Source organism: Dendropsophus ebraccatus, chromosome 12, assembly GCF_027789765.1.
Source record: "Dendropsophus ebraccatus isolate aDenEbr1 chromosome 12, aDenEbr1.pat, whole genome shotgun sequence".
Taxonomy (NCBI): Eukaryota; Metazoa; Chordata; class Amphibia; order Anura; family Hylidae; genus Dendropsophus; species Dendropsophus ebraccatus.
Window position 1 is genome coordinate 38,758,780 of NC_091465.1, and position 25,226 is coordinate 38,784,005.

At 43.5% G+C, this 25,226-nt stretch overlaps 1 protein-coding gene across 3 annotated transcripts in view; it reads left to right on the forward strand.

Annotated features, from left to right (window-relative positions):
• The window catches only part of DIXDC1 (DIX domain containing 1), a 108,864-nt gene that overhangs the window by 76,921 nt on the left and 6,717 nt on the right, over positions 1-25,226 (forward strand). For 2 of the 3 annotated variants that reach the window (XM_069947318.1, XM_069947316.1), the window contains 9 exons: positions 9,878-9,990; positions 14,020-14,165; positions 16,819-16,908; positions 16,996-17,049; positions 18,114-18,164; positions 20,842-20,946; positions 22,173-22,226; positions 22,403-22,495; positions 24,563-24,634. In XM_069947318.1, the coding sequence (XP_069803419.1) occupies positions 9,878-9,990; positions 14,020-14,165; positions 16,819-16,908; positions 16,996-17,049; positions 18,114-18,164; positions 20,842-20,946; positions 22,173-22,226; positions 22,403-22,495; positions 24,563-24,634 (778 nt within the window). The remainder of the gene's footprint in view (positions 1-9,877; positions 9,991-14,019; positions 14,166-16,818; positions 16,909-16,995; positions 17,050-18,113; positions 18,165-20,841; positions 20,947-22,172; positions 22,227-22,402; positions 22,496-24,562; positions 24,635-25,226) is intronic. The other variant, XM_069947319.1, reaches the window with a different exon arrangement.

Consider the following 25,226-nt stretch of genomic DNA (forward strand, 5'->3'; position numbering starts at 1 on the left):
TCCACCATTTCCTTCGCACTCTCCCCACGCCCTCTCGCTATGCTCGCACCCTCACGCAGTTCGAGTCTCTTTGTATAGGATCGGGCCCGCTCCGTCACTCTCTTTCTCTACTTTACGCCATGTTGAACTCCCCTCCGGACCAGTCACCTCCCCCCTTCCTCGCGGCCTGGGAGGAGGACTTAAACACTTCTTTCTCCCCGGCGCAACTGGACAAATTGTTCACTTGTACACATTCCTCCTCGATATCCTCCCGCATCCAGGAAGCGGGTTATAAACTCCTTTCTAGGTGGTACCGTGTCCCTACCCGTCTCCATCGGATCTTCCCGGAAGTGTCCCCACAGTGCTGGAGGAATTGCGGCGAGGACGGCTCCCTCCTGCATACGTTCTGGAGCTGCCCTAAGCTGGTGCCCTTTTGGCGTGAAGTGTGGCGTATTACATCCACCTTCACTGACCACTCACTACCTTTCTCTCCTGCCCTCTTCCTCCTGCATGTGTCTGACATTCCCCTCAAGAGCTACCGTTCCTCAGTTCTCCGACACCTGATAAACGCAGCCCGAGCCTGTGTTCCCGCCCTGTGGCGACAACCTGACCCCCCCAGCCTAGCCATGTGGCTCCGGAAAGTAGAGGATATCAAGCGTATGGAGGATCTCACTGCTCAGCTTCATGACCGGAATTCCCGGTTCTACCGTACTTGGTTCTACTGGGATCAGTACACTGAGACCCCTGAATATAGCTCTCTGCTGGCTCAGTGAGGAGCCACCCGCCCTTTAGACCCCCCTCTCTCCCCCGGATCTCCCCCACTAAACACCCCCCCCCTCTTTTCTCCCCCCCTTCTTACTTTCTCTTTCTCCACCTTTTGGGCTTCTGTCCGTTAAGCCTCCTACCGGAGCATCTGCTCTTGTCCCAATCCATTTTGTTTGTTGCATATTGTTTTGTGGAAGTTTTGGTTCGCTGGGAATGCCCCCACGGAAGTGGATGGGATACGGTTTCTATGGCAATAGATATATGTTAAGTCCACGCTTGCCCTAACGCCCTGCGTGGCGTCATCGGTACCCGTTTTGATGTGTGTGGCTTGTTTTTGCCCTGCTTCGCTTTGTTAAAAAAAAAAAGAAAAATGTTAATAAAATTTAGAATTTAAAAAAAAAAAAAAAAAAAAATCTCTCTGTGTAAACGCCCCATAACTATAAAAAGTATGAATATGACCATAGTAAACCCACCGACCAGGTCTTTTTTTTCTATGCAGTTTGTTGCCTTTTAATTCTTATAGAACTCTTTAAAAATCAAAAGCTGTGATTGGTTGCTATATGGAAAAATCATAAATCTGCACAATTGAAATAAAGCGCACAGGTAAAAATAATTAAAAAAAACTATATTAAAAAATTATAATTCTCACACCATGTCCCATGTGTCTTGCTAACAAGATTTGAGTGTGAGGCAGTGTGGGGTGTGGGGAGACACACTGGATCATAGGATCGCTCCAGAGGGGGAACAAGATTACTGATTTCTCAGAGGATGTGTAAAAAACAAATATATTTTAGGTCGTAAAAGCCTTAGTAGGCCCTTGATAATTCAGGAAAGCCTGACTGTAGACAGCCTTTGATGTTCTTTAACTGAGAGAGCCATCTCCTTCCAGAAACATCTGTCATTCCTGTGAGTCATTTACGGCAGGGGTGGGGAACCTTTTCCATGTCGAGGGCCGGTCGGGCATTAATAAAATCATTCGATGGCAGCATACTGTGCGCAGCAGTTAGTAGCGTGGGCTTGCAGCCTAGTTATTACCCCCATCAGTCATGTCCCTGGTAGTCTAGTTAACCCCCCCATTCATGTCCCTGGTAGCCTAGTTAACCCCCCCCCCAGTCATGTCCCTGGTAGCCTAGTTAACCCCCCCCCCCCCCAGTCATGTCCCTGGTAGCCTAGTTATCCCCCCCATCAGGCATGTCCCTGGTAGCCTAGTTATCCCCCCCATCAGGCATGTCCCTGGTAGCCTAGTTATCCCCCCCATCAGTCATGTCCCTGGTAGCCTAGTTAACCCCCCCCCCAGTCATGTTCCTGGTAGCCTAGTTATCCCCCCATCAGGCATGTCCCTGGTAGCCTAGTTAACCCCCATCAGTCATGTCCCTGGTAGCCTAGTAAACCCCCCCAGTTATCTTCCTGGTAGCCTAGCTAACCCCCATCAGGCATGTCCCTGGTGGACTAGTTAACCCCCATCAGTCATGTCCCTGGTAGCCTACTTATCCCCCCATCAGGCATGTCCCTGGTAGCCTAGTTATCCCCCCCCCCATCAGGCATGTCCCTAGTAGCCTAGTTAACTCCCATCAGTCATGTCCCTGGTGGACTAGTTAACCCCCATCAGTCTTGTCCCTGGTAGCCTAGTTAATCCCCATCAGTCATGTCCCTGGTGGACTAGTTAACCCCCATCAGTCTTGTCCCAGCCTAGTTAACCCCCAAATAAAAAAAATAAACATCCCACTCACCTTACCTTCGCTCCCACGCTGTTTAGGTCCTCTTCTGTCCAAGGTCCTCTTCTGTCCAAGGTCCTCTGTGCCGATCTTCTCCTGCAGGCGGCGCGTGATGAAATGACGTCATTGTGCGCGGCCTGCAGGAGACTGAAGACTCGCCGCTCTAGTGGGGAAGGAGCCAAAACAGACAGCATCCTCCTGTATCCGGCAGCTGTCACAGACACCGGAGGATGCTGTGTATGCCGGCTCCTTCCTCTTCCAGAGCGGCGCGCATCACAGGGGAGCTGCGGGCCGCGGACCGCATCGGGAGGTCTCAGGGGCTGGATGTGGCCTGTGGGCCGGAGGTTCCCCACCCCTGATTTACGGTGACAATATCGACTGTACTCTAGGCTAACATAAAGGCCAAAGCAGTAAGATTAATGTTTCTTGGCGTCGAAGAACAAAAAAAGGGAAGTATTCTCTAGGTTTGTTAGGTCGAGGGTCTTGTGCATGACCCCACTATATAACAGGTCTGTGCAAGTTGTATAGCACCATAATGCGGCCCTGTAACTCCATATGTCTTAGAAGAAACATCTATAAATGTTAGATATGGTATTACAGAGGTGTTCTCCCCAAAATGTATGGGGAATATGCCATTGAGTTTCATATAGTGGCCCATGGAGTGCCTACAGCTCTTTAATTTGGAAGCATAGGACTACTGATGTGTGGCTGATCTCTCCTATTAGCATAGTCATTGTGATCCTGAATTGCAATGTTTATATACACCTTACACCCACACCCACACATACAGTATATACATTGATTTTCATTCCTGGTTGATTCTGATAAATAACACAACTCTGTAGTTTTCTGTTCATGTCATATTGATCATCAGTCTGGATCAGGATTTATACATAAAGCACGTGACCTCAATTTCTGGCTTGTCCTCGGCAATTTGTTACTGTGAATTGGCCGTCTAATAAATTAGATCAATGATTAGGCCGGGGCCGAGAACGTTTAGTGGGCAGACATCGCATGTGAAGAAACCTCCGGGGGGATTGTCTCGAGGCTTTGTCTGATCTCATGTAAAATTCCATACATAATATATAAGGTTTCTATGGTGCCTGAAGAAGATCTATAAGAGAATGCAAGATAACTAGCATCACATTTAGTTACTGAATTTTAAGGGGGATAATGTCACTGGAAAGATTTTTTTTTTTTTCCTAGGACATTTTTGGGATATTTAGTCTTGTCTAAGAGACTGCTACCTATAGGTCACTGGCTATGAATACTATACTTCTGCTAGCCAAGGCATCACTATAAGGGGTAGTAGTAGTTCAGACACCAAGATTCCTACATTGATTATTAATACTATATACCATTGTAATGCCTCAGGTGCAGGTTCTATATGAAGCCCTGGGACACCAGCAGATGTTCTAGGATGTTCTCTTGTGGACAAAATGTCAATGCTTTGTTAACTAAGCCGTTTTGTTATCAGTTTAGCTATAGTCATAGTGCTCCATTCATCACCAAATTGCTCCCAAAGCTGCTCTTGAAGGATATTTAAATATCTTGCTTTATTCTTTTTTATTCTTCTATTCTGTTGTATTCTATTGTTCTAAATAAAAAATTGCAATTGATTCCTCTCCCATGGCTAAAAATCAACTATGTACATGAATGGTGTCAGGGTGCCTTGCTGCCGGCATGACACTGGACTTGATAATAACGCTCATGATGATAACGCTCCTTTTTTTTCTCCAATCATACTTTCATATGTCCTAAACAGCATGAACGGGAATTCATCAGAGAAAATAACTTCTCTCCAGTCCTCCGCTGTCTAAGCCATGTTCTTCCTGCAGAATGTCTATCCTAATGTTTTTCTTGGAGAGAGGCTTCTCTGCTTCCCTTCTTGACACCTGGCCAGCCTCCAAAAGCCTTGGCCTCACTGTTCATGCAGATGTGCTGACACCTGCCTGCTGCCATTCCCAAGCAAGCTCCGCACCATCGCTGAACCAGTCCCATAGCTGAACCCTCTTTAGGAGCGCCTGGCGCTTGCTGGAGTTTCGTAAAGCAATTGACTAAGCAATAAATGCAATGATTGATTAGGGGCAATGTTACAAGCAGCAATGTCCGTGCCTATAAAGCTTTTTAGATGCAAATACAGTAGGGTATTTGATACACTGCCAATTTTGCATGTTTTTCCGCCTACAAAAATTGGAGAGGTGTGTATTTTTTCATTGTAGGGACACTTCAACTGTGATAGACAAAATCTATTTAAAAAAAATCCAGAAAATCACATTGTATGATATTAAAATAATTTTTAATATTAAAATATTTTTCATTTTATTGCATGAAATAAGTATTTGGTATAATAGGAAGACAGGACTTAATATTTGGTACAGAAACCTTTATTTGCAAATACAGAGGTCACTGGGCAACGGGGCTGTCACTGGGCAACATTGAGTTTTAGCTCCCTCCAAAGATTTTCTATTGGGTTCAGGTATGTTGACTGGCCAGGCCACTTCAGGACGTTGAAATGGTTGTTACGGAGCCACTCCTTATTTACCCTGCTGTGTGTTTCGGGTCATTGTCATGCGGGAAAACCCAGCCATGACCCATCTTCAATGCTCCTTCAATAAAGGAGGTTGTAAGCCAATATATTTCGAGACATGGCCCCATCTATCTTCCCATCAATACAGTGCAGTCATTCTATCCCCTTTGCAGAAAAGCACCCCTAGAGTATGATGTTTCCTCCCACTTGCTTCACAGTTGGGATTGTGTTCTTGGTGTTGTACTCATCTTTCGTCTTACTTCAAACATGGCAAACAGAGTTGATACCAAAAAGTCCTATTTTGATCCAATCTGACCACATGACCTTCTCCTATGCCTCCTTTGGATCATCAAGATGGTCACTGGTGAACTTCAAAGAGGCCTGGACATGTGCTGGTGTGGGCAGGGGGACCTTGCGTGCCCTGCAGGAGAAATCTTTAAGACTGTGGTGCCAGCTCTCTTCAGGTCAAGGTCCTCCTGTGTAGTTCTGGGCTCATTCCTGACCTTTTTTAGAATCACAGATTGACCATCATCTTGTGTTTGTTCCATTTTCTAATAATTGCACCAACAGTTGTTGCCTTCTCACCAAGCTGCTTGCCTATTGTCCTGTAGCTCATTCCATCCTTGTGCAGGTCTACAATATTGTCCCTGGTGTCCTTAGACAGCTCTTTGGTCTTGACCATGGTGTAGAATTTGGAGTGTGATTACGTGTGTGGACAGGTGTGGACAGGTTACAAGTTCAAACAGGTGCAGGTAATGAGTGCAGAGTAGGAAAAGCTTTTTAAAGAAAAACTAATGGGCCTATTCCATGGCCCGATGATCGCTTAGCGAGGGCTGCAGGGACATTGTTACCGATGCCCTTGCAGCATACATTACTTAGCAGGGCTTCTCCTGCGCTCCGTCTTCATCCCGTTCCCGCTCGCAGCATCAACTTCAGAGCGGCCTGACTGAGCTGTCAGACCGCTCAGCCAATTTCTGGCCACGGCGGTCCCGGCCTGTGATTGGCTGTTCGGTCTGACAGCTCAGTCAGGCGGCACCGAAGCTGCTGCTGCGTGCGGGATGAAGACGGAGCGGAGGAGAAGCCCTGCTAGGTAATGTATGCAGCTTGAATCGTCGATCGCCCGCCGCGCATCGCTGATTCGGCCGATTATCGCTCTGTGGCATAGGCCCCTAAGAGGTCTTTAAGAGACAGAATTCTTGCACATTGGTAGGTGATCAAATACTTTTATAACATGCAATCAAATGCAAAGTAATTATCATAAAATGTCATTTTCTGGAATTTTTAAAATAGGTTCTGTCTCTCCCAGGTGAAGTGTATTAACGATAAAAATGCAAACCTCTCCATTCTTTGTAGGTGGGAAAACTTGCAAATCAGCAGTGTATGAAATACTTATTTTCCTCAGTGTAAATGATGATTGTACGTGTTTGCTCGGAGGTAACTATGGTTAACTAAAGAAGACAATGATTTCAAGGACAATTCCTCTTTTAAAGCAAGCAGTCTGCTGATATAATTTGCTTCATGAGTGATATCAGCTGCCCTGTCCTCATTTACACTCATTGCTCCCAAAATAACAAGAAGATCACTGAAATGATGGTAACAGCATTTTGTGTCACGGCTCAAATTCAGTGGGAACCGGTTTCTGTGTGAAAAAAAATTATTTTCAAGGCAAGTAATGAATTAGCAATTTATTGCAAATCATATGGTCACTTTTAGGCTCACACAACATATACTTTTTTCATTTTAAAACATCATCCCTTGTCATAAAAAAATGTGTTGCATTATGATTAGGGATGGTCCGAACCTGCCGAGGTTCGGGTTTGTATGAACCCGAACGCTCGACATCAGATTCCCGCTGTCTGCCCGCTCCGTGCAGCGGGTGGATACAGCGGGAGGACCGCCTGGAAAACTGGGATACAGCCTATGCTTATGGCTGTATCCCAGTTTTCCAGGCAGTCCTCCCGCTGTATCCACCTTCTCCACGGAGCGGGAAGACAGCTGGAATCATTCCCGAGGGTTCGGGTTCGTACGAACCCGACCCGAACCAGGTTCAGACCATCCCTAATTATGGTCAATGCTGTTCACACAATGTATATGGCATGTCAATTATTTACGGCCATAGTGCATTAAAATCAATGCATTTTTCACTGCAACAATGGCCGTTGTTTGACACTCACAAAAACGGATGCTGCCAGTGTGAACATAGCCTAAACCGATTATCTCTCCGTGGAATAGAGACAACGATCAGCCGATGATCGTGTCATTGGCTGATTGTTTATTTAGGTTTAATCCTAAAATCATCGGGCACCTACTGCGCATCGATGCGGCGGTCCTGGCCAGTGATTGGCTGAGCTGTCTGTCAGCTCAGACAGGCCGCACCGAAGCTGCTGCTGCAGGGGGGACCAGGAGGAAGAAGGAGCGCAGGAGAAGCCCTGCAACATGTGTAGGTAATGTATGGTGTTTAAACAAGGGCTGCAAGGACATCGGTAACAATGTCCCTGCAGCCCCCGCTAAACGATTATCGGGCCGTGGAATAGGTCCAGTAAACGAGTGCCGATCTAGCAGATCACTTTTACATTATTGATCGGGCCCTCATCGGCTAGTGGAAATAGGACCCTAAGGGCCCTTTTACACAGAAAGATTATCTGACAGATTAGCAGCCAAAGATTTGAAGCCAAGGCCAGGACTGGATTTGAAAAGAGAAGAAATCTCAGGCTTTCCTGTATGACCTGATCTCTGTTTATAGTCTGTTCCTGGTTTTGGCTTCAAATCTTTGGCAGATAATCTGTCAGATAATCTTTCTGTGTAAAAGGGCCCTTAGTCTACGCCGCCCCCTCCCGCACTCACCCGCTGAGAGCGCTCGTTTGCTCCTCTAAACGACCTGTGGAATAGGGGCAATAATTTATGGGTTTGAAAACTGTAAGCAGTGAGCTGTATATGAGGATTCTGCTTGATAAGCACCTAGGGCGTGATTTCAATTAGATCTTCGTTCTGCTTCCCTCTAAGCCAACAATGCCAACATCGTGTTGCAGGGTTTAGTTGTATGTGTTTATGGCTTGAATAGAGTTAATCATGATTTTTCCCTAAATTAATTTCCATCAAGGCCCAGCTGCCGGCTGCCATTAATGAGATGTTTGGCCTTTTAAGCTGGTGAATAAGAGGAGCAGTCTTATCAAGATGAGAGCGGCTGCCGCCTGATCAAAAGCTGCCACCTGGCGAGCTGTCACATCATATCTGGATTTATCATCTATTCCACATGTAGAAGTGTCTTCATACCTCCCTACTGCAAGCACTACCATTGTATTATGATGTTCTCAGAGAGAATTATATTAGAAGAATAAAGGTTTTCATTCACCAGGAATTTTAAGGAACATCTGTGTGCATATATATATATATATATATATATATATCATAGATTGTAACTATAGATCTTATATGGAACAATTGTATAACACATGTGCGGAAAGTGCTGTTGTGAAGGATTGTCTTCAGATTATGATATACATGCACCACGTAATGCACCACGTAATTGGCTATACCTGTGATGTAAATCAATGTTAGTATACAGAAAATATACAGACTATAGCTATGTTCACACAACACCAAAAAAAAGAAAAAAGGCTTCCGCTTTTTGTTGTAAAAAAGACGTCCGTTATTGCATCATTTTTATTGACTTTAATAAGGCTGGGTTCACACTGCGTTTTTGCAATCCATTTAACGTACACGTTTTATGGAAAAAAAAATGCAAAAAAGGATGCAATTGTGTGTCATCCGTTTGGATCCATTTCCCATTGATTTCCCACACTGTCAACACTACTTTTCTGTACGTTAAAAAATACATCCGTTTCGATCCATTTTTTTTTTATAATGGATGCCAATGGAAAACGGATCCAAACGAATGAAAAACAATTGCATCTGTTTTTGCATCCGTTTTTTTCCATTAAACATATACGTTAAACGGATTGCAAAAATGCAGTGTAAACCTTGAAGTCTATGGAATAACGGACGTCTTGTTCACACAATGTATTGAATGACGGACGTCTTTTGAGGTGGACGTTTTTTAATACACTGTGTGAAAAAAGACGTCCGTTATTCCATAGACATCAATGCAATTTAAAATGATGCAATAACGGATGTCTTTTTTACAACAAAAAGGGGGCGCCTTTTTTCCTTTTTTTTTGGACCTTGTGTGAACATAGCCTATTTTTTATATCTACTACCTGATGGTTTCACACCCTCCCATTCCTGGCTGCTTTAACCTCAGAAAATTTCCATAGAAATTAATTGGAGAACCACAGGTTTTCACAGAACATTTTCTCACCATGCTCTTTATACTGGGAATTACTGAAAGGCATAATAGGTGGGAGGAAGGATCAATAACTGCGTTTATTGTCTTTCCTAATTACAGTATTGTGCTGGGATTTCCCCGGCTGCGCTCTGCTTTCAGCTCTTGCTATTTCTTAAAGGTTCCTTTTAACTAATGCATCTATCTTGGTAAGAGGTAAAATCATTAGCAGCGGTCAAGGTTGTGTTTGAGGCCGGCAGATGATCAGGGTCTTTCCATAAAGGATTAGATAGCACTAAGCCCACCACCACCCCATGGAGACTAATGCGATTGCACTGTCTGATCATTATGGATGAATTGAAGCTAGTCTGACAGCTGCAATTTTCCATAATTCAATAGGGACCCATAAATTAGAAGAAGCCTTAGAAGTAAAAAATGACTACTGCAAGAAGACGTCTCTGTCTAAGAACACGTGTTTATTATCTAAATGCCTACATTGTTACGCGTCTCTCATATGCGTCTATAGTGCCTGTTCCATCTATTAAAGTTACTGGGAAATATAGGCTGTATCTGTTAATGTTAACCTCTCACTATATCTGCTTTTAGCCTGGCATCGCCAAGTCCCGTGCACAGCTCAAAGCCAGAGGTCAACGGCGTTCAGTGTGAAGAGAAAGCGGAAGTTACAATCATACAATGCGAGGAGGGCATATCCAAGAAAGGTGAGGCCAACCTGTCCTGCGCAGATACTATATGATAGACAGAAGTCTTCCATGAGAGTTGGCTTGTGCTACAGAAAAATGGCCACTATCAATAATTGTTAGACAGCTTCTTGTACACATATTACTGTCATAAAGCAACACCAGAATTTTAGGATATACAGCCCATAGAATAGAGCTTAAATAATCTGTAACATTACTCCTATGAGCAAAGCAGCGATCCACGTGGGACCAACGTACCAAGGAATCCCTCTTGGAACCAGCGCAGGTGGACAAGCCTTGTAAACTCTCACTGTGTCTCGTGCAGCTTAGAGGACAAGGCACAATATTATGTAAACCTTATGTTTATTTTTGTTGTGCAACGCGTTTTGGCCAATCTAACACAAATTAGGTGCGACATGGAGAGAAAGGAGCTGCTGAACATCACACCTATGGCTAATACTAATGCCGCTAGGCTATGTTTAAAAACCAACGCCAGGATGTTGGTATATGTACCACGTGTGGGTCTCCTGGTTCACACGGGTCCCTACTCCACACTGTGTCGGTCAGCGACCGCCAACCCCGCAAAGCATGCACATGCAGGGTAGGGAGGCCATGGAATGGCCCTGCAACCCCAATGTCACAGAACCAAACGCAAAATGCCCCCCCAAAACCCAGCCAGCACCACCTGCGGAGAAGGCTGCCCCCAAACAACATAAGTATGGATATGATAATACAAATTAGGCCTTTCTCAAGCATGCTTGAGAAGAGGGATTCCTTGTTCCGTTGGTCCCACATGGATCGCTGCTTTGCACTTCTAGGCTATGTTCACACAACGTAAGTTCCGTGGGGATCACGGCCCTTGTAACAACGGCCGTGATTCCCAGGGAGCCTACATAGTGCTGCCTTCTGAGGGAATCCCGGCTGGAGTGTATACACATAGTATACACTCTGGCCGGGATCCCTAGCGACACTGTAGAAAACTGACATGTCAGTTTTCTGCGGCCGCTATACATCGAATAGCAGCCGCAGAAAACCCTGTCAGTGCACACAATAAAGCGAGCGGCTCCGGCTGTAGTGGGGAGTTCTGATGTGGGCATGCACGAATGTGCCCGCATCAGAACTCTGTGACGCTAAAGATCTTTTCAGAGATTTAGCCCTACACATCATTTTTCTGATGCTCTCCGTCCATCTGCGGTGTACAATATTACAGGCTTTCCATAGAGTCGTGCCTATTGTATAGCACAAGTACTCCAGGTGAGTTGATCCATCACAGCTCACCACCGCAATTGCCCATACGCTATCACACTAGGCAGCGCACTGCTTCTTTTTTCTTTTCTCCTTATTACTCCTATGTATGAGAAATTACATAATGTTCTAAAATACTTTTATTTCCTCGCCATTTCAGAATATTTATTTGCTTTGAGTGAATGAGGTCACTGTATACATTCAGGCAACCTGTACAGACTGTCCTGCTCTCAGCCAAGAAGGGCATACAGTTATATCCAGTCTAGTCAATGATGCTACAGTGTATCCGTGTGGATACCAAGCTGCCTAGACTGGAGACAATTGTATCCCCTTCTCAGCTCAGAACAGGTATAGGTCCACCAAACCTCTGGATGGAAGGCTGGGTTCACCACATTTTTGTGTACGGAAAAAAACCCCAGATGCGTTTGTTTTTAATAATGGAAGTCAATGGAAAAACGGATACACAATTGCATTGGTTTTTTTGAAAAAACATATGAAAGAAACGGATTGCAAAAATGGAGTGTCAACCCAGCCTAAGCAGGAATATTCACAGAAAACAAAATTATCTAAAAAAAAAATTTGAGGAATTGTTAGACAAAGAATATAAGAAAGTTTTTATATCTCTATATAAATCAAGAAAGCTAAGAAAGATAACACTGCCATATTTCTTAAACAATAATGCTAGGTAAGATGAGTGTCCTTGTCACTTTTTTTTTAACATGTCACACAGACATGTCACATGCAGGGCTGTATTAACAGCTGCTGCTGCCCTAGGCACTAAACCTGAAGACGCCCCATCTTCACGCACCTATTGGCGATACCAGACCTGACCAATACCACCGTACCCCCCACCCCCCTGGAAAAGACACCAGATTTACTGGCAAGTCTAAACGGGAGGAGGGAAACTAAAAAAATTAAAAACAAAAAAATTAGTTTTTTCTGTCCCCCTGCTCCCTGGTGCTGCCCCCCTGCAAGGTGCTGCCCTAGGCACCGGACCACGGGTGCCTAATGGTAAATACGGCCCTGGTCACATGTCACTCAGGATCTGGGTGTTCAAACAATCGCCGATGGCTTATTCTACAGCTCTTTACAATTCTGGGGGAACATACATACACAGAAATCAGACATTACAGAGATACACATGTAACAAGCAAGACAAACATGAGGAGTGAGGGCCCTGCTCGCAAGAGCTTACAGTCTATGAGGAGAGGGTTGGAGACAAAAGGAAAGTGGGCCTGAAATCCTTCGTTGCTACAGTAGTCCTGCCATCTTTATAAATAGGTTAATGCAGGTAAAGGTGGGTGAACCAGCCACTAACCAACACCTGTGTGTACAAGTCTAGTGCTTAAAGGTGTTATTCAGCATTAGAAAAACATGGCCACTTTCTTCCAAAGACAGCACAGCTCTTTTCTCCAGGTTGGGTGAAGATTTTGAAACTCAGTTCCATTGAATAGAGCTGAATTGCAAACCACACCTGAACTGGAGACAAGAGGGGGGCCATTTCCCCCCCCCCCCCCCATGCTGGATAAGGTGTAGGGGGGGGGGGTGACCAAATTAGGGAATCTAATAAGTCTGTTTGAAAAAATGAGTTTTGAGGACACATTTGAAGCTTTGGGTTTTAACCCCTTAACGACACAGGGCGGTCCCGAGTGCGGCATGTAGCCTGGGAACGCGGCTATTAGCGGGCACGGTCCGATCGCCATGACCGCTAATCAAGCAATCAGATACAGCTGCATCTGATTGCTTGCTGTCCCTTATACCTGGTGATCTAGTGAGGTGGATCGCCCCCCCCCCCCCCAGGACATTGTCCCGGAGGAGCGATCCACACATCCTCTGCCGGCCTTAATGGCGCTAATCCTGGCTTAGCACTCGGTTGTTTTCGGCTGCAATCTGCAATTGCCGAAAGCAATCGAGTGCCTATCTCATTGATCTATGCTGTATAACTCTACAGCATAGATCTCAATGAGAGATCAGTGTGCATATACTAGAAGTCCCCCAGGGGGAATAACCCTAACCCCAGGGGGAATAACCCTTACCCCAAGGGGGCTTCTAGTATAGGAAATAAATTAATAAATAAAGTGTTATTATTGATTAAAAAACCCCTACCCTAATAAAAGTTCAAATCACCCCCCCTTTTCCCATGTTATAAATAAAAATAAATAAACATGTTTGGTATCGCCGCGTGCGCCCAAATTATTAATTTATTTCATTCCTGATCTCGCACAGTAAATGGCGTAAGCGCAAAAAAATCCCAAGGTGGAAAATCGCGCATTTTTGGTTGCATCAAAACCAGAAAAATTGTAATAAAAAGTGATCAAAAAGTCGCATATGTGCAATCAAGATACCGATAGAAAGAACACATCATGGCGCAAAAAATGACACCTCACACTGCCCCATAGACCAAAGGATAAAAGCGCTATAAGCCTGGGAATGGAGCGATTTTAAGGAACATATTTATGTTAACAATGGTTTTAATTTTTTACAGGCCATCATATAAAAGAAAAGGTAACGACTTAAAGAATGGCGTAAAAACACATACACATGCGTTTGGTTTTTTTTCAATTTCACCACACATTTATTTTTTTCTTCTGGTTTTGCAGTGTTTTTTATGAAAAATTCAGCCTGTCATTGCAAAGTACAATTAGTGGCGCAAAAAATAAGGGCTCATGTGGGTTTCTAGGTGAAAAAATGCAAGTGCTATGGCCTTTTAAGAACAAGGAGGAAAAAAACGGAAGTGCAAAAATCAAAATTGGCCCTGTCTTTAAGAGGTTAAAGATAAAGCTTTGTTTTGTTTTTTTATCACAGATGAAGCCTCCGTAACTCTACCTGAATGTCAGCCTACCAGCCCTACCATGTCTCCAGACACCTCATGGGAGGACCATCTCCTTGAACAACAGGATCATCTAGAAAAGGAGATGGAGGAAGCCAAAAAAATGATATCTGGTTTACAGGTGTGTTCCAATACCTTTGTCTGCTAAAATGCTGCCCCCTGCAGTCGTTGACGTGTGCTGCACATGACCAGATTCTCAAATCACTGCTTATGGTGCCCCAGACACTTCTGCATATCCAGTTCCTCTATTCTCAGTTTTGCTTTAGACCCCTCCATTTGTGACTTTTCTAGCTTAAAGTGGGTTTTCTGTGACTTTAATATGAACGACCTGTCCTTAAAATATAACCGAGGGTCCAGTCCTGGCACCCCCACCATTAGTGGATTAAAGTGGTCTCTTATCTGGATACCAGGCCAGCTTTGTGTATATCCTGTAGCAGCTTACCAGAGCTCAGTCCCTTTCAGGTTAATGTGTCTGGTAATGAAGAGACCTCAGTGCTTGCCCGAATGCCGCAGACAGGATGATCTAGGAGTTAAACCCTTATTGATCTTGTACTTATGGCCCATCCATTCCAAAAGTAGGCCACCAATATTAAAGTTATGGAGAACTTGTATCAGTATTAGCCTGGGTTCACAGTGTGTTTTTGAAATCCTTTCAACATATCTGTTTTTAATTGGTTACTTTTAACGGACAGAAAAACGTAGTCAACACTACTTTTGTGTCCGTTAAAAAAAATGCATCCGTTCTGATCCGTTTTTTTTTTATAATAGAAGTCAGTGGAAAACAGATCCAATGGATGACACACAATTGCATCCGTTTTTTCCATAAAACATATTCATTTAACGGATTTCAAAAACGCAATGTGAACCCAGCCTTATAGGCGTAATTTGCCTGTGTTGTTTTCTCAGTTATTCTTGAATTTCTGGTATCATGTCTTCTAAAGGATTTCATTATGTGACACTGCCATGGCCATGTATAATCCATTGATATGGTGATTAGCTTAATATTGTTATGTGTGGGACCCTCAAAATGTTTGAGCATTGTCTATCCTACATTAGCTGGCCATTAACTAGACATCAGTGGCAGTACTGGGCCCAATGTTTATTGAGCGTATATCGCTTTCCCACTTTGCTGTTTGGTTTCACACTGATCACATTTGAAATGCATTAAGTAGTTTTAGTGACCTGAAAATTAAAGGTAAAATAACGCTTTTTAAAAATGTGGCCGAAATAGCACTTTAAGGTGTGAACAGACGATCCCGCAGTCGGGTGTTAAGTCATTGTAATTCATGTGAAGTCTGTGGTGTCTTAGTGTAGTGGTGGGCGCTGTAATAAGGTGCTTGACTACATTATCCTTAGAATCTGCTTAGGACAATAGTGTCATAGTGACTGCAGCATCTGTGGTGTGAACCATAATTCACAATCACATTATCAGCCTGTCTGTCATCATGTATAATGATGGGGGGGGGCTGTAATCATGTGGGGGTAGCGGAGAGTCACAGGTCAGACACTGCTGAAACATTTACTGCTTCCAGTATAGCAAGATGATTCTGATATTTGCCACCTAATATAGAAGGTGGGTTTTTTTTTTACACCCATGGGCAATTCCCCACTCCTTTGGTTTGTAGAAGTGTAGTTCCTATGGAGAAGGGTGTCCTTCCCAATTTCTCATAAGTAGTAAAGGCAACGGGTCCAACCAGGACCTCAAAACAAGCCCCATAACATTGTCTGGTCTGCTTCTATTGTACTTAGACTTAAAATATTTAAAGAAGCACTCCAGCGAAAATCTTTTTCTTTCAAATCAACTTGTTTCAGAAAGTTATATAGATTTGTTATTTATTTCCATTTAAATATCTAAAGCCTTCCAGTACTTATCAGCTGCTCTATGTTCTGCAGGAAGTGGTGTATTCCTTTCAGTCTCTCTGCTGCCACCTCTGTCATTATCAGGAACTGTCCAGAGCAGTAGCAAATCCCCACAGAAAACCTCTCCTGCTCTGGACAGTTCCTGTCTGGGACAGAGGTGGCAGCAGAGAGTACTGTGCCAGACTGGAGAGAATACACCACTTCCTGCAGGACATACATCAGCTGATAAGTACTGGAAGACTGGAGATTTTTAAATAGAATTAAATAGCAAATCTGTATAACTTTCTAAAACCAGTTAAGTTGAGAGAAAAAGATATTCGCCAGAGTATCCCTTTAATAAAAGGCTATTTCCATGCTATATCCCGGCATGAGAATAAAAGTAGTAAAGTACTGTAGCACAGCGCCCCCTCTTGCAGTTTATAGTATCAGCAGAAATAATAATTAAATCAATATCCTCCAGGTGGGAATGTCCCCCTTTTGGGGAGAACAGCCCTCTGCATGCATTAGGGAGATTTCTTGCTTGTTGTGGTGTGCATAGTGTGTATACATTAGAGCAGGGATGTATCGCTACATAACTATGCAGATTTGCCTGCTAGCAGTTCTTGTAGCCCCACATGAATCTCATGAACCCCTTTTGAGCTGGGGATGTGGCCCACTAGACAGTCGGACACAGTTTTCGCACGACTCCCCCATTGTTTTTACAATTTTTCACAATGGTCCTCCTGCATGGTATGGTCGTACAAGAACTCTGCTGGACGGCCTTTCTTCCACTTCGCAAAAAGTTTCAGTTCACAGAAGTGTCGGCCTATTTTAATCCTAACAGCGGAGCCCTTTCTCCCCATCGACATGGCCTCAGTAACAGGAGGCAGCGCTCCATTCTTTCCCTTGGTTACAGTATTGTGTTTCCTATTCAGGCCTTGCTGCTAAATGGATCGCTTCCCGAGGACGAACAAGAGAGCCTGTTCTGCCTGCGTGAAGATGGGGCGTGCCCAGAGGAACAATTGGTGAGGCCATACCTTTCCCAGCAGCCTGACTATATACACGCCGGCCACCTCTCTGCTGGACTCCATTAATCACATCTCTTCTTTCAGGTCATCATCAAAAGTCGCCTTGACCAAAGTATGAGTGAGAACCAGTCTTTAAAGGTAAAATCTGACTTCATAACCTTGTCTGTCTACTTTCCATGATAGATGTAATAGTGTGTAAAGATCTCTCTGTCTCTCTGTATATCTATATTATTATGTGATGTACATGTGCTTGAGGAACATAAGATAAGATGCTAAATAACTTTACAGTATGGCCAATGGTGAACTTCCTCTGACTTCTCTCCACGGCCGGGGGTAGTTCCTAGTAGATGGGGTGGTGGTATTTGCATATAAGTATTAATCCATGTACATAAAGTGTAATATTTCCATTTGCTTTTAGTGTATAGGTTTGGCTTCCCACAACAAACATGACTCCATGTTTACCTTTCTAGTTGAGGAAGGACACTTAGGGCCCTATTCCACCGGACGATTATCGTTTGCATAATCGTTAATGATTAACGATCTCAAACGACCGCTATTGCGAAAGACCTGAAATCATTCACTTATTTCCATGGAACGATAATCATTACTTATGATCGTAGTTGCGATAGTTTTTTCTTCGCTATTGCGTTCGTATCTACTGTGAACGACCGAACGACGTCTTATTCAATGCGAACGAGCAACGATAAAAATAGGTCCAGGTCTTATAAAGCGATGAATGATTTCTCGTTTGGTCGTTAATCGTTAACTGCATTTCAACCGAACAATTATCGTTTAGATTCGAACGATTTAACGATAATCTTCCGGTGGAATAGGGCCCTTAAAGCCTTCCTGCAACTTTTAAAACGCTTTTGACACATCAAAGAGGGGTCCACATTTTGAATGGTCTGATTCTGTATGTTCAGACTCCTACTAAGATGGGAGAAGCGCTAGGCTAAGCACTTCTCTCCCCTGCTCATTGTGTCTCTATACACTGACAATGAAGACAGTTTGATGCAGTGAGATGTAAAATTGGCCATGTTTTTGTAGCGCTGGATAACCCCTTTAAGGGTATCAGAAAACCAGTAGAGTTCTATGGAGCGGGTTCCCTTTGGTAAATTGGCTGATGCATTATACAGTAAAACCCTTGTGCTCTAGCATTACTTCTACTGGTGAGTCTCACAGGATCAATGTTATCATTGCAGAAGGAACTTCAGAACTGCAAGCAGGAGAATCGGACCCTCCAGGGCATTAAGGTGAGGGCGGTATTATGTGTGGATTGTTGCTGGCGGTATTACACGTGGAGTGTTGATGGAGTATTATACCTAGCTGATCCGGGCTTGGCAGGTCTCCTCTGCATCTCTTATCCTGAAAAGCTGCCACTTCTGCTGTGTGATGTGGAACTAATCTCACCACTATTATGTGGGCCTAATACTTTAATGGAATTTAGGAAAGAGCTGTTATCTTCTTACCGTAGGTTTAGCAGCAGAGAAGCTACAGATGCCATCTTAGTGTTTTATACATATGTAATACCTGTTGCTGTGCTCTAACAGTTGTGACATAAAGTCTTCAGCCTGTCAAGCAGGATCAGCATTGAAACTGCACTGAGAAGAATGGATCATGATTGGTTAATATAGCTCCGGCTAGGGTCGCACTACATTTGGTCTGAAACTTTCTGCTAGATGCCAAGTGCATATGCAACTGTATGTCTATGCATGTTAGTGTCAATGCTGTTGACTTCCATTAAAAAAAGTCCCTCATATCTAAAGGGAATAGGCGTGTAGTTCCCAGCGGATTCCTGAACAGCTAGAAGTGAACATTACTCAATGAGATGTAGGAGTTGTGAGACGGATCTTGGTTTGGTGATCCACACATCTGATTGGTCAGCATTACTTAGGCTGTCTGATCTCTTACATCTCGTGGAGTTAGAATGTGCCAGGGGTGCCTGCTGGTCTCTTCTCTATTCTTCTTACTAAGACATCTTGTCTATTGCGGAGGGATCTAGCTGCTGTCTGAGTAATCCTTTGCACAACATCCCTCTCATGTATATGAGTAGCTTCAGCAGTGATTGTTTTTGGCCTGTAGTCCTCACTAGTCACTACTGTTGGCACTGCCACATTATCCGCCTACTCTCGTGAGTCATCTTTGTACAATAACAGCAGTTCTATGAACTGTTTCCCTTGTATTGCAAAAATGGAAAGGAAAAAACACCAGCCCGGTACGTTGCTTTGAATTCTGTATGTGGTATACCAGGTGTGTGGTACCAGGGGAGCTCTAGTACCACAGGTGAGGGCATGACTGTGTTTATATCCATTGCCATTCATTTATAAAGTTCTCAGCATGATCTGTAGGCGTTGATCTCTATGTACTCCATGTTCTGGCATGATTTGTGCTGAGATTGTACCCAGATGACTTATAGAAAAGTGTCTGTTTTTAGCTGCTTTTGTGTTGTGCGAGAAAAATTCAGTGACTCTTGATCACCTTTAAGATGGGAGGATGGGTCAAGTTGGTGTCCAGGGACAAAAAAAACAAAAAATTTATATATACAGTGGTGCCTTGGATTACGAGCATAATTTGTTCTGGGACCGTGCTTGTAATCCAAATTCACTCTTAAACCAAAGCAGATTTTCCCATAAGAAATCACTGAAATGCAGACAATTGGTTTCACACCCCAAAAATAATGATTTATTATTCTGAATAACATGTAAAACAAATGAAACAAACATTCAGAGACAGCAGAATATGTGATATTATAAGTTACTGTACAGTAATGGAGAGGATGGGAAACACAAGGACTGACAGAGACTGCAGGGAGCATGGAGGAATGAGCAGTACAGATGTGGGCACATGTATGCAGCACTCTCTGTCCGGGGAGAGAGGAGTTACAGCTATGGAGAGATTACCTCCACAGCCCTGTCCCCTGGTGTAAGCCCCAGCCTGAAGTGGATCTGCTATGATTTGGAAGGTAAGGGAGACTTCCTGGGTCAGAGTACAGTGCTGTAGACCCCACTGTGCAGGCCATTCCCCTCCCCCACTCCCCCTCCCACCCAGTACAGGGAGCTCTTAAACCAAAGCAGAGCTCTTTAACCAACTGACAATTTTGAAAAACTGTGAGCCCTCAAACCAAAACACTCTTAAACCAAGTTACTCTTAAACCAAGGTACCACTGTATATATATATATATATATATATATATATATATATATATACTGTATAGCTGGGGTGCCAAATAAATAAGTAATAAATAATATTTCCGCAAATCCCCTTCAGTTGCCGCTCTGACACCAAGGTCCCTGTTCACCACAGCTTCTTCCTTGCTCCTGTGAAGCATTGTTCCCACAGGAACTGCTCGCAGCGGTATCCTGCCTCAGTTAGAGATTGGCCAATAAGGACAGTTCCTATTGGGATGACAGGTCACAGGAACAAGGAAGAAGCATTGATGAGAAAGGACCTGGAATGTCGGATTGAAAACTGCAGGGGATCAGGGGAGATGAGCATCACTTCTTTTTTATTTTCATAGCACCCCCAACTATATATAACATTTTTTAATCCCTGGACAACCCCTTTAAACCAGATGAAGGCAAATGACAATTCCTGATCATCACCCTTTATAAACATCCCAGTGATCAGCCCACAGCTGTATAAACAGGGAGTGTGCTGCTGACAAACAACGTGTGTCGTTGAGATGAGAGGTTTGAGTAAACTATTATGAGAATAATAATGATCAATAATTTAGGCTCCTCCTGACACTTGGCCGGCACTAATGAAAGCAGCATGCGCCATTCCACCTCCTATACCATAGATCTGCACCCATTATGGGCACTTTATCTTCCCGACTTTACATATAGTTCTGTAGCCACAACATTTTAGCACCCTGGTGACTGATTTCTGTGATGAAGTACCCCTGGCATTGATGTTTCTTCTTTCCCATAGGATGCTCTACAGCAAAGGATGGCTCAACAAGAAAGTGTTGTACTTCAGTTAAAGCAAGAATTACTGAGAACCAACATGGACAAAGATGAGCTGCACAATCAAAATGTAAGTCATACACCCTAGGCCAGAGCACTGAGGAAGCAATAAAATTGTTGTTTTTTTTAACACTACATACACTTGTGGAACATAAACAACACTTATCACTTATCCACTGGCTATTTCCATTAGACCTGTAAGCTGAAAGGAGCAGCAGGACGTATATATGACAGCCACTTCTTTCAGTCCACAGACACACGACCCCTGTTCTTGTTATTGGTCGGGGTACTAGTTAATAGACACATATCACCTCTCCTGTGCATAGATGGTAAGCATTGTTCGTGCCACACCAATGCCAATGCCAATGAGCATGGCATTGAGGAAAATGTATCAAAACTAGAGCAAATTAGAAGTGAAGCCGTTTCACATGACTTTCATTTTCCAGAGGTCCCAAGAGCCCTGGAATCTGATTGTTTTCTGTAAACGCTTCTCTGCTTTTACCTGTACTTACTTTAATTAGTCCTCCTGGTTCCGTTTTGGCATTGCCTACATTAAAGGGGAACTATCAGCAGGTTGGAGGAATCTAACCTGCTAATAGCTATCTATAGTACACCGGGTGCTGAGGATAAGGGTAAGTCTCTTACTTTCATCCTTGGTGCCGCTCTCTTGCAGTTTATAGTGTATCCGAGAAGCAGTAGGTGGTCAGCACTTGACTCTTCGGATACAGTGCAGTGTTTTTTTTTCTGTATGCCACTCTAGGAGAGTGTGAGAGTAATCCTTGGACCCAAGCATAACCAATAGTGAAGATGTCACTTTGTCACTAATTTAGATTGTAAGTAATATACTGTTCTATGTTATTTAGAGCCATGACTAAGGCCGAGTAAGCCCAAAACGTGTCAGCCTTTTAGAAAATCATACAAATAAAGAATAGAATTTTATAGAGCTGGAGAGAATCGTTTGGTTTATAGTGTATTTGTGTGTCTAGTAAGGCCATCTGGAGCACTGGGGGTGATCACCCACAGCACCGATCCAGCCTGCTCCACTTATATTTATTATTGGAGGTAGCCCCTAGCGCTCCAAACGGTCTTACATTACAGAGACACTTTCCTTCATCCTCAGTGCCCCATACGCAGTAGGTAGCTATCTGCAGGTAAGATTCGTCTAACTTGCTGATAGTTGCCCTTTAAGACAATTTAACGAAATCTTCAGGAATAGTTGTGGGAAGGTGAATTTTATGAATTTATTCAACATAGAGATTCAGTAGAGACTTTTTACACTGTTGTGATTTTTTTAAGGTGGATTTGCAAAGAAAATTGGAAGAAAGAAACCAGTTTATTGCTGAGTATAAGGTACAGCTTTAATTTTAGATTTTATGATTTGTCTGAATATATTTATATATTATTTGTATTCTGAACTAGTGTGTTATGTTCAGTGTGTGTTATGTTCCGTCTATGAATACATTTACATAAAATGTTACAATACTAAGAAATGCTTATGAATATGCTACATCTCGCCCTTTCTGCAGAAAGAACTCACACAAAAGGATTGGCTTATACAGCAAATGCAAGGAAAATTGGATGAAGCGCATCGAAAGCTTTCTGAAGTGAATTATCAAAAGGTATGGAGATGATGGCTTCTTTCCTTCCTTCTTGTCCTGTATGTTATGTTGTTGTAGAGTGTATTCTAAATTACCCTTCTGTGTTTGCATAGAAGACAGGTATCTGCATAATAAATTAACAGGAGGAGTTTTCAGTAGTTGCTTAAAGGGATTTTCTGGGCAAAAACGATTGATGGCCCGTCCTCCGGATTGACTATTAATCACTGACTGTTAGGGTGCCAACACCTAGCACCTTCACTGATCAGCTGTTCAGAGTGACCGCCACAGCTGGATCTGGGTGGTGAAGCAGATCAAGCTCCAAGCTGCATTTGGACAAGAGCAAACTCTCCCAACTCTCTTATACCTGTACACTCTGGCCTCCATATAGTCTACATTAATTCTCAATAGAGAAGTAGTAATAATGCGCTGCCAGACACCTCTGGCGGTGGCTCCTCTCTCTTAAAGGGGTTATCTAGCGCTACAAAAACATGGCCACTTTCTTCCAGAGACAGCAGCACTCTTGTCTCCAGCTTGGGCGGAGTTTTGCTGCTCAGTTACATTGAAGTGAATTGAGCTTAATTGCAAACCGCACCTGAACTGGAGACAAGAGTGGTGCTGTCTCTGAAAGAAAGTGGCCATGTTTTTGTAGCACTGGATAACCTCTTTAAGAACAAAAGGATCAAGCCTGTTGAAATTAAGCTGCCTCATCCTGCCGAAATCAGTGGGTTCAGTTCATTTTGATCTAATGTGTATGTCCAGCTTATGCCCACCTTACTGCCCCTTCCCATTTACATGTAAGTGTGCTGTAAAATACAGCCAGATTGAGAGAACGCCCTGGGACATTTCCTAGTCTCTGGCTGTCCATTACCTGGCTGATTGCTCTTCGGCTGTACATATGTTCAGAATATATGTGCTGCCATCAGGGTGTGCTCTCCAGATGGCGCCTTCCAAAGCAATGCATGAATTATTCAGTCTTGTTTGTGTGTCTCACAACCCTCGTGATCAACTCATCAACCATTAACTTGTACATCATCTTCAGGTACTACAAGACAAAGGACTTTCTACAGCAGCACAATGGCAATATCTTTCATAGCTGTTTCAGTAAACATAAGGGGGGGGCACAGTTTTAAATGTGTTGTAACTGATCCCCTAGCCTAGATGCCAAATTCCCCTCAATCTTTAGAATGTGGACCCAAGTTTCCCATCAGAGCAGCAGAGCATGTGTGACCACTGCTCCAGTCTGTCGGGAGGCTCGGGGTCCCCATTATCAGGATTGTGAGGGATCGCAGAGGAAGTGCTGTACAAACAGGCCCTATCCCCTATCCTGTGGAGAGGTTATGCATTCTAATGGTGGGAAAATCTCTTTAACTTAAAAAAGGAAATGCAGATCTGTTACATTTGTATACAAGATCATTGCATTGGGAACTGCATTGTTAGAAAATAAAGGGATAATGTATTGGTCCGAGGGGTAAGGGCCCTATTCCACCGGACGATTACCGTTCAGATTATCGTTAAATCGTTTGAATCTAAATGATAATCGTTCGGTTAAAATGCAGTTAACGATTAACGACCGAACGAGAAATCGTTGATCCCTTTATAAGACCTGGACCTATTTTTATCGTTGCTCGTTCGCAAATGGTTCGCATTGAATAAGACGGCGTTCAGTCGTTCGCAGTAGATACGAACGCAATAGTGAAGAAATAGCAACGAAAAAACGATCGCAAGTACGATCATAAGTAACGATTATCGTTCCATGGAAATGAGTGAACATTTTCAGGTCTTTCGCACTAGCGGTTCTTTGAGATCGTTAATCGTTAACGATTATGCAAACGATAATCGTCCGGTGGAATAGGACCCTAAGAAAAGCAAGGGGGAAAAAATACCAGGTCCTTGTCTATTGGGGAACTAAATCAGATATCATAATAGGAGGCCCACTTCAGTCTTTGTTATGGGTCTCTCTTCTATGTATGCCTGTGCAGGATGTTGTACCAACTCCTCTGCTCTCTCCATTGACATTACTTGGAAGCAAGCATGTTCATATCATTGTCCATGTGTTCCTAAAACATATGTATTTGCTTTCTCATGTAGAATGATCTTCAGAAAGAGTTAGACAACAGGAAGGTTCTCCTCCAGCAGTTCTTGAGCAGGGAGGATGAGCAGGTAGATCTCCACCATCTCCTATCTTAGTAGTGCCAGTCACCCTCTGTATTGTGATCAGTGTTACATGTTCATTCCATTGGGATCTACCCTTTCCTTTTATCCCATGGGCCTAGGCTTAATGACATTTTTTTTCCAATTGGTGGCACATTGTGCCTACAGTGCTGACTTAGGGTTCAAAAGGGAGATGTCCGACAATAATTATTGACAGCCTTGGGAGCGGGTATATGGCATGTAAACCACAGTGCTCAGCACTGAATCCACTACTGTTCCCTTACTTATATTAGACCAAACACTAAGTGAGAAGTCGCCTATCAAGTGACTGGAGCAATTTATAGAATACAATTAATAGGAGATGAGGCGAAAAGTACGTGTTTGACACAGTGAGCCAATGACATGCCATTTTTTTTTTCATTATGCTGCATGACCCAGCAACTGTGCAAGCACAGGAATAATAAGTGCCGCTGCCCTTTGCGCCAGGTACATGTTCATAGCATTAGGACCCTCCTTGTCTAGGTCACTTGCCCACTCCTCAGCTCGATAGTTTTTTTCCCCAGAAACGAATATATACTTGGACTATTTCTTTAATGTATAG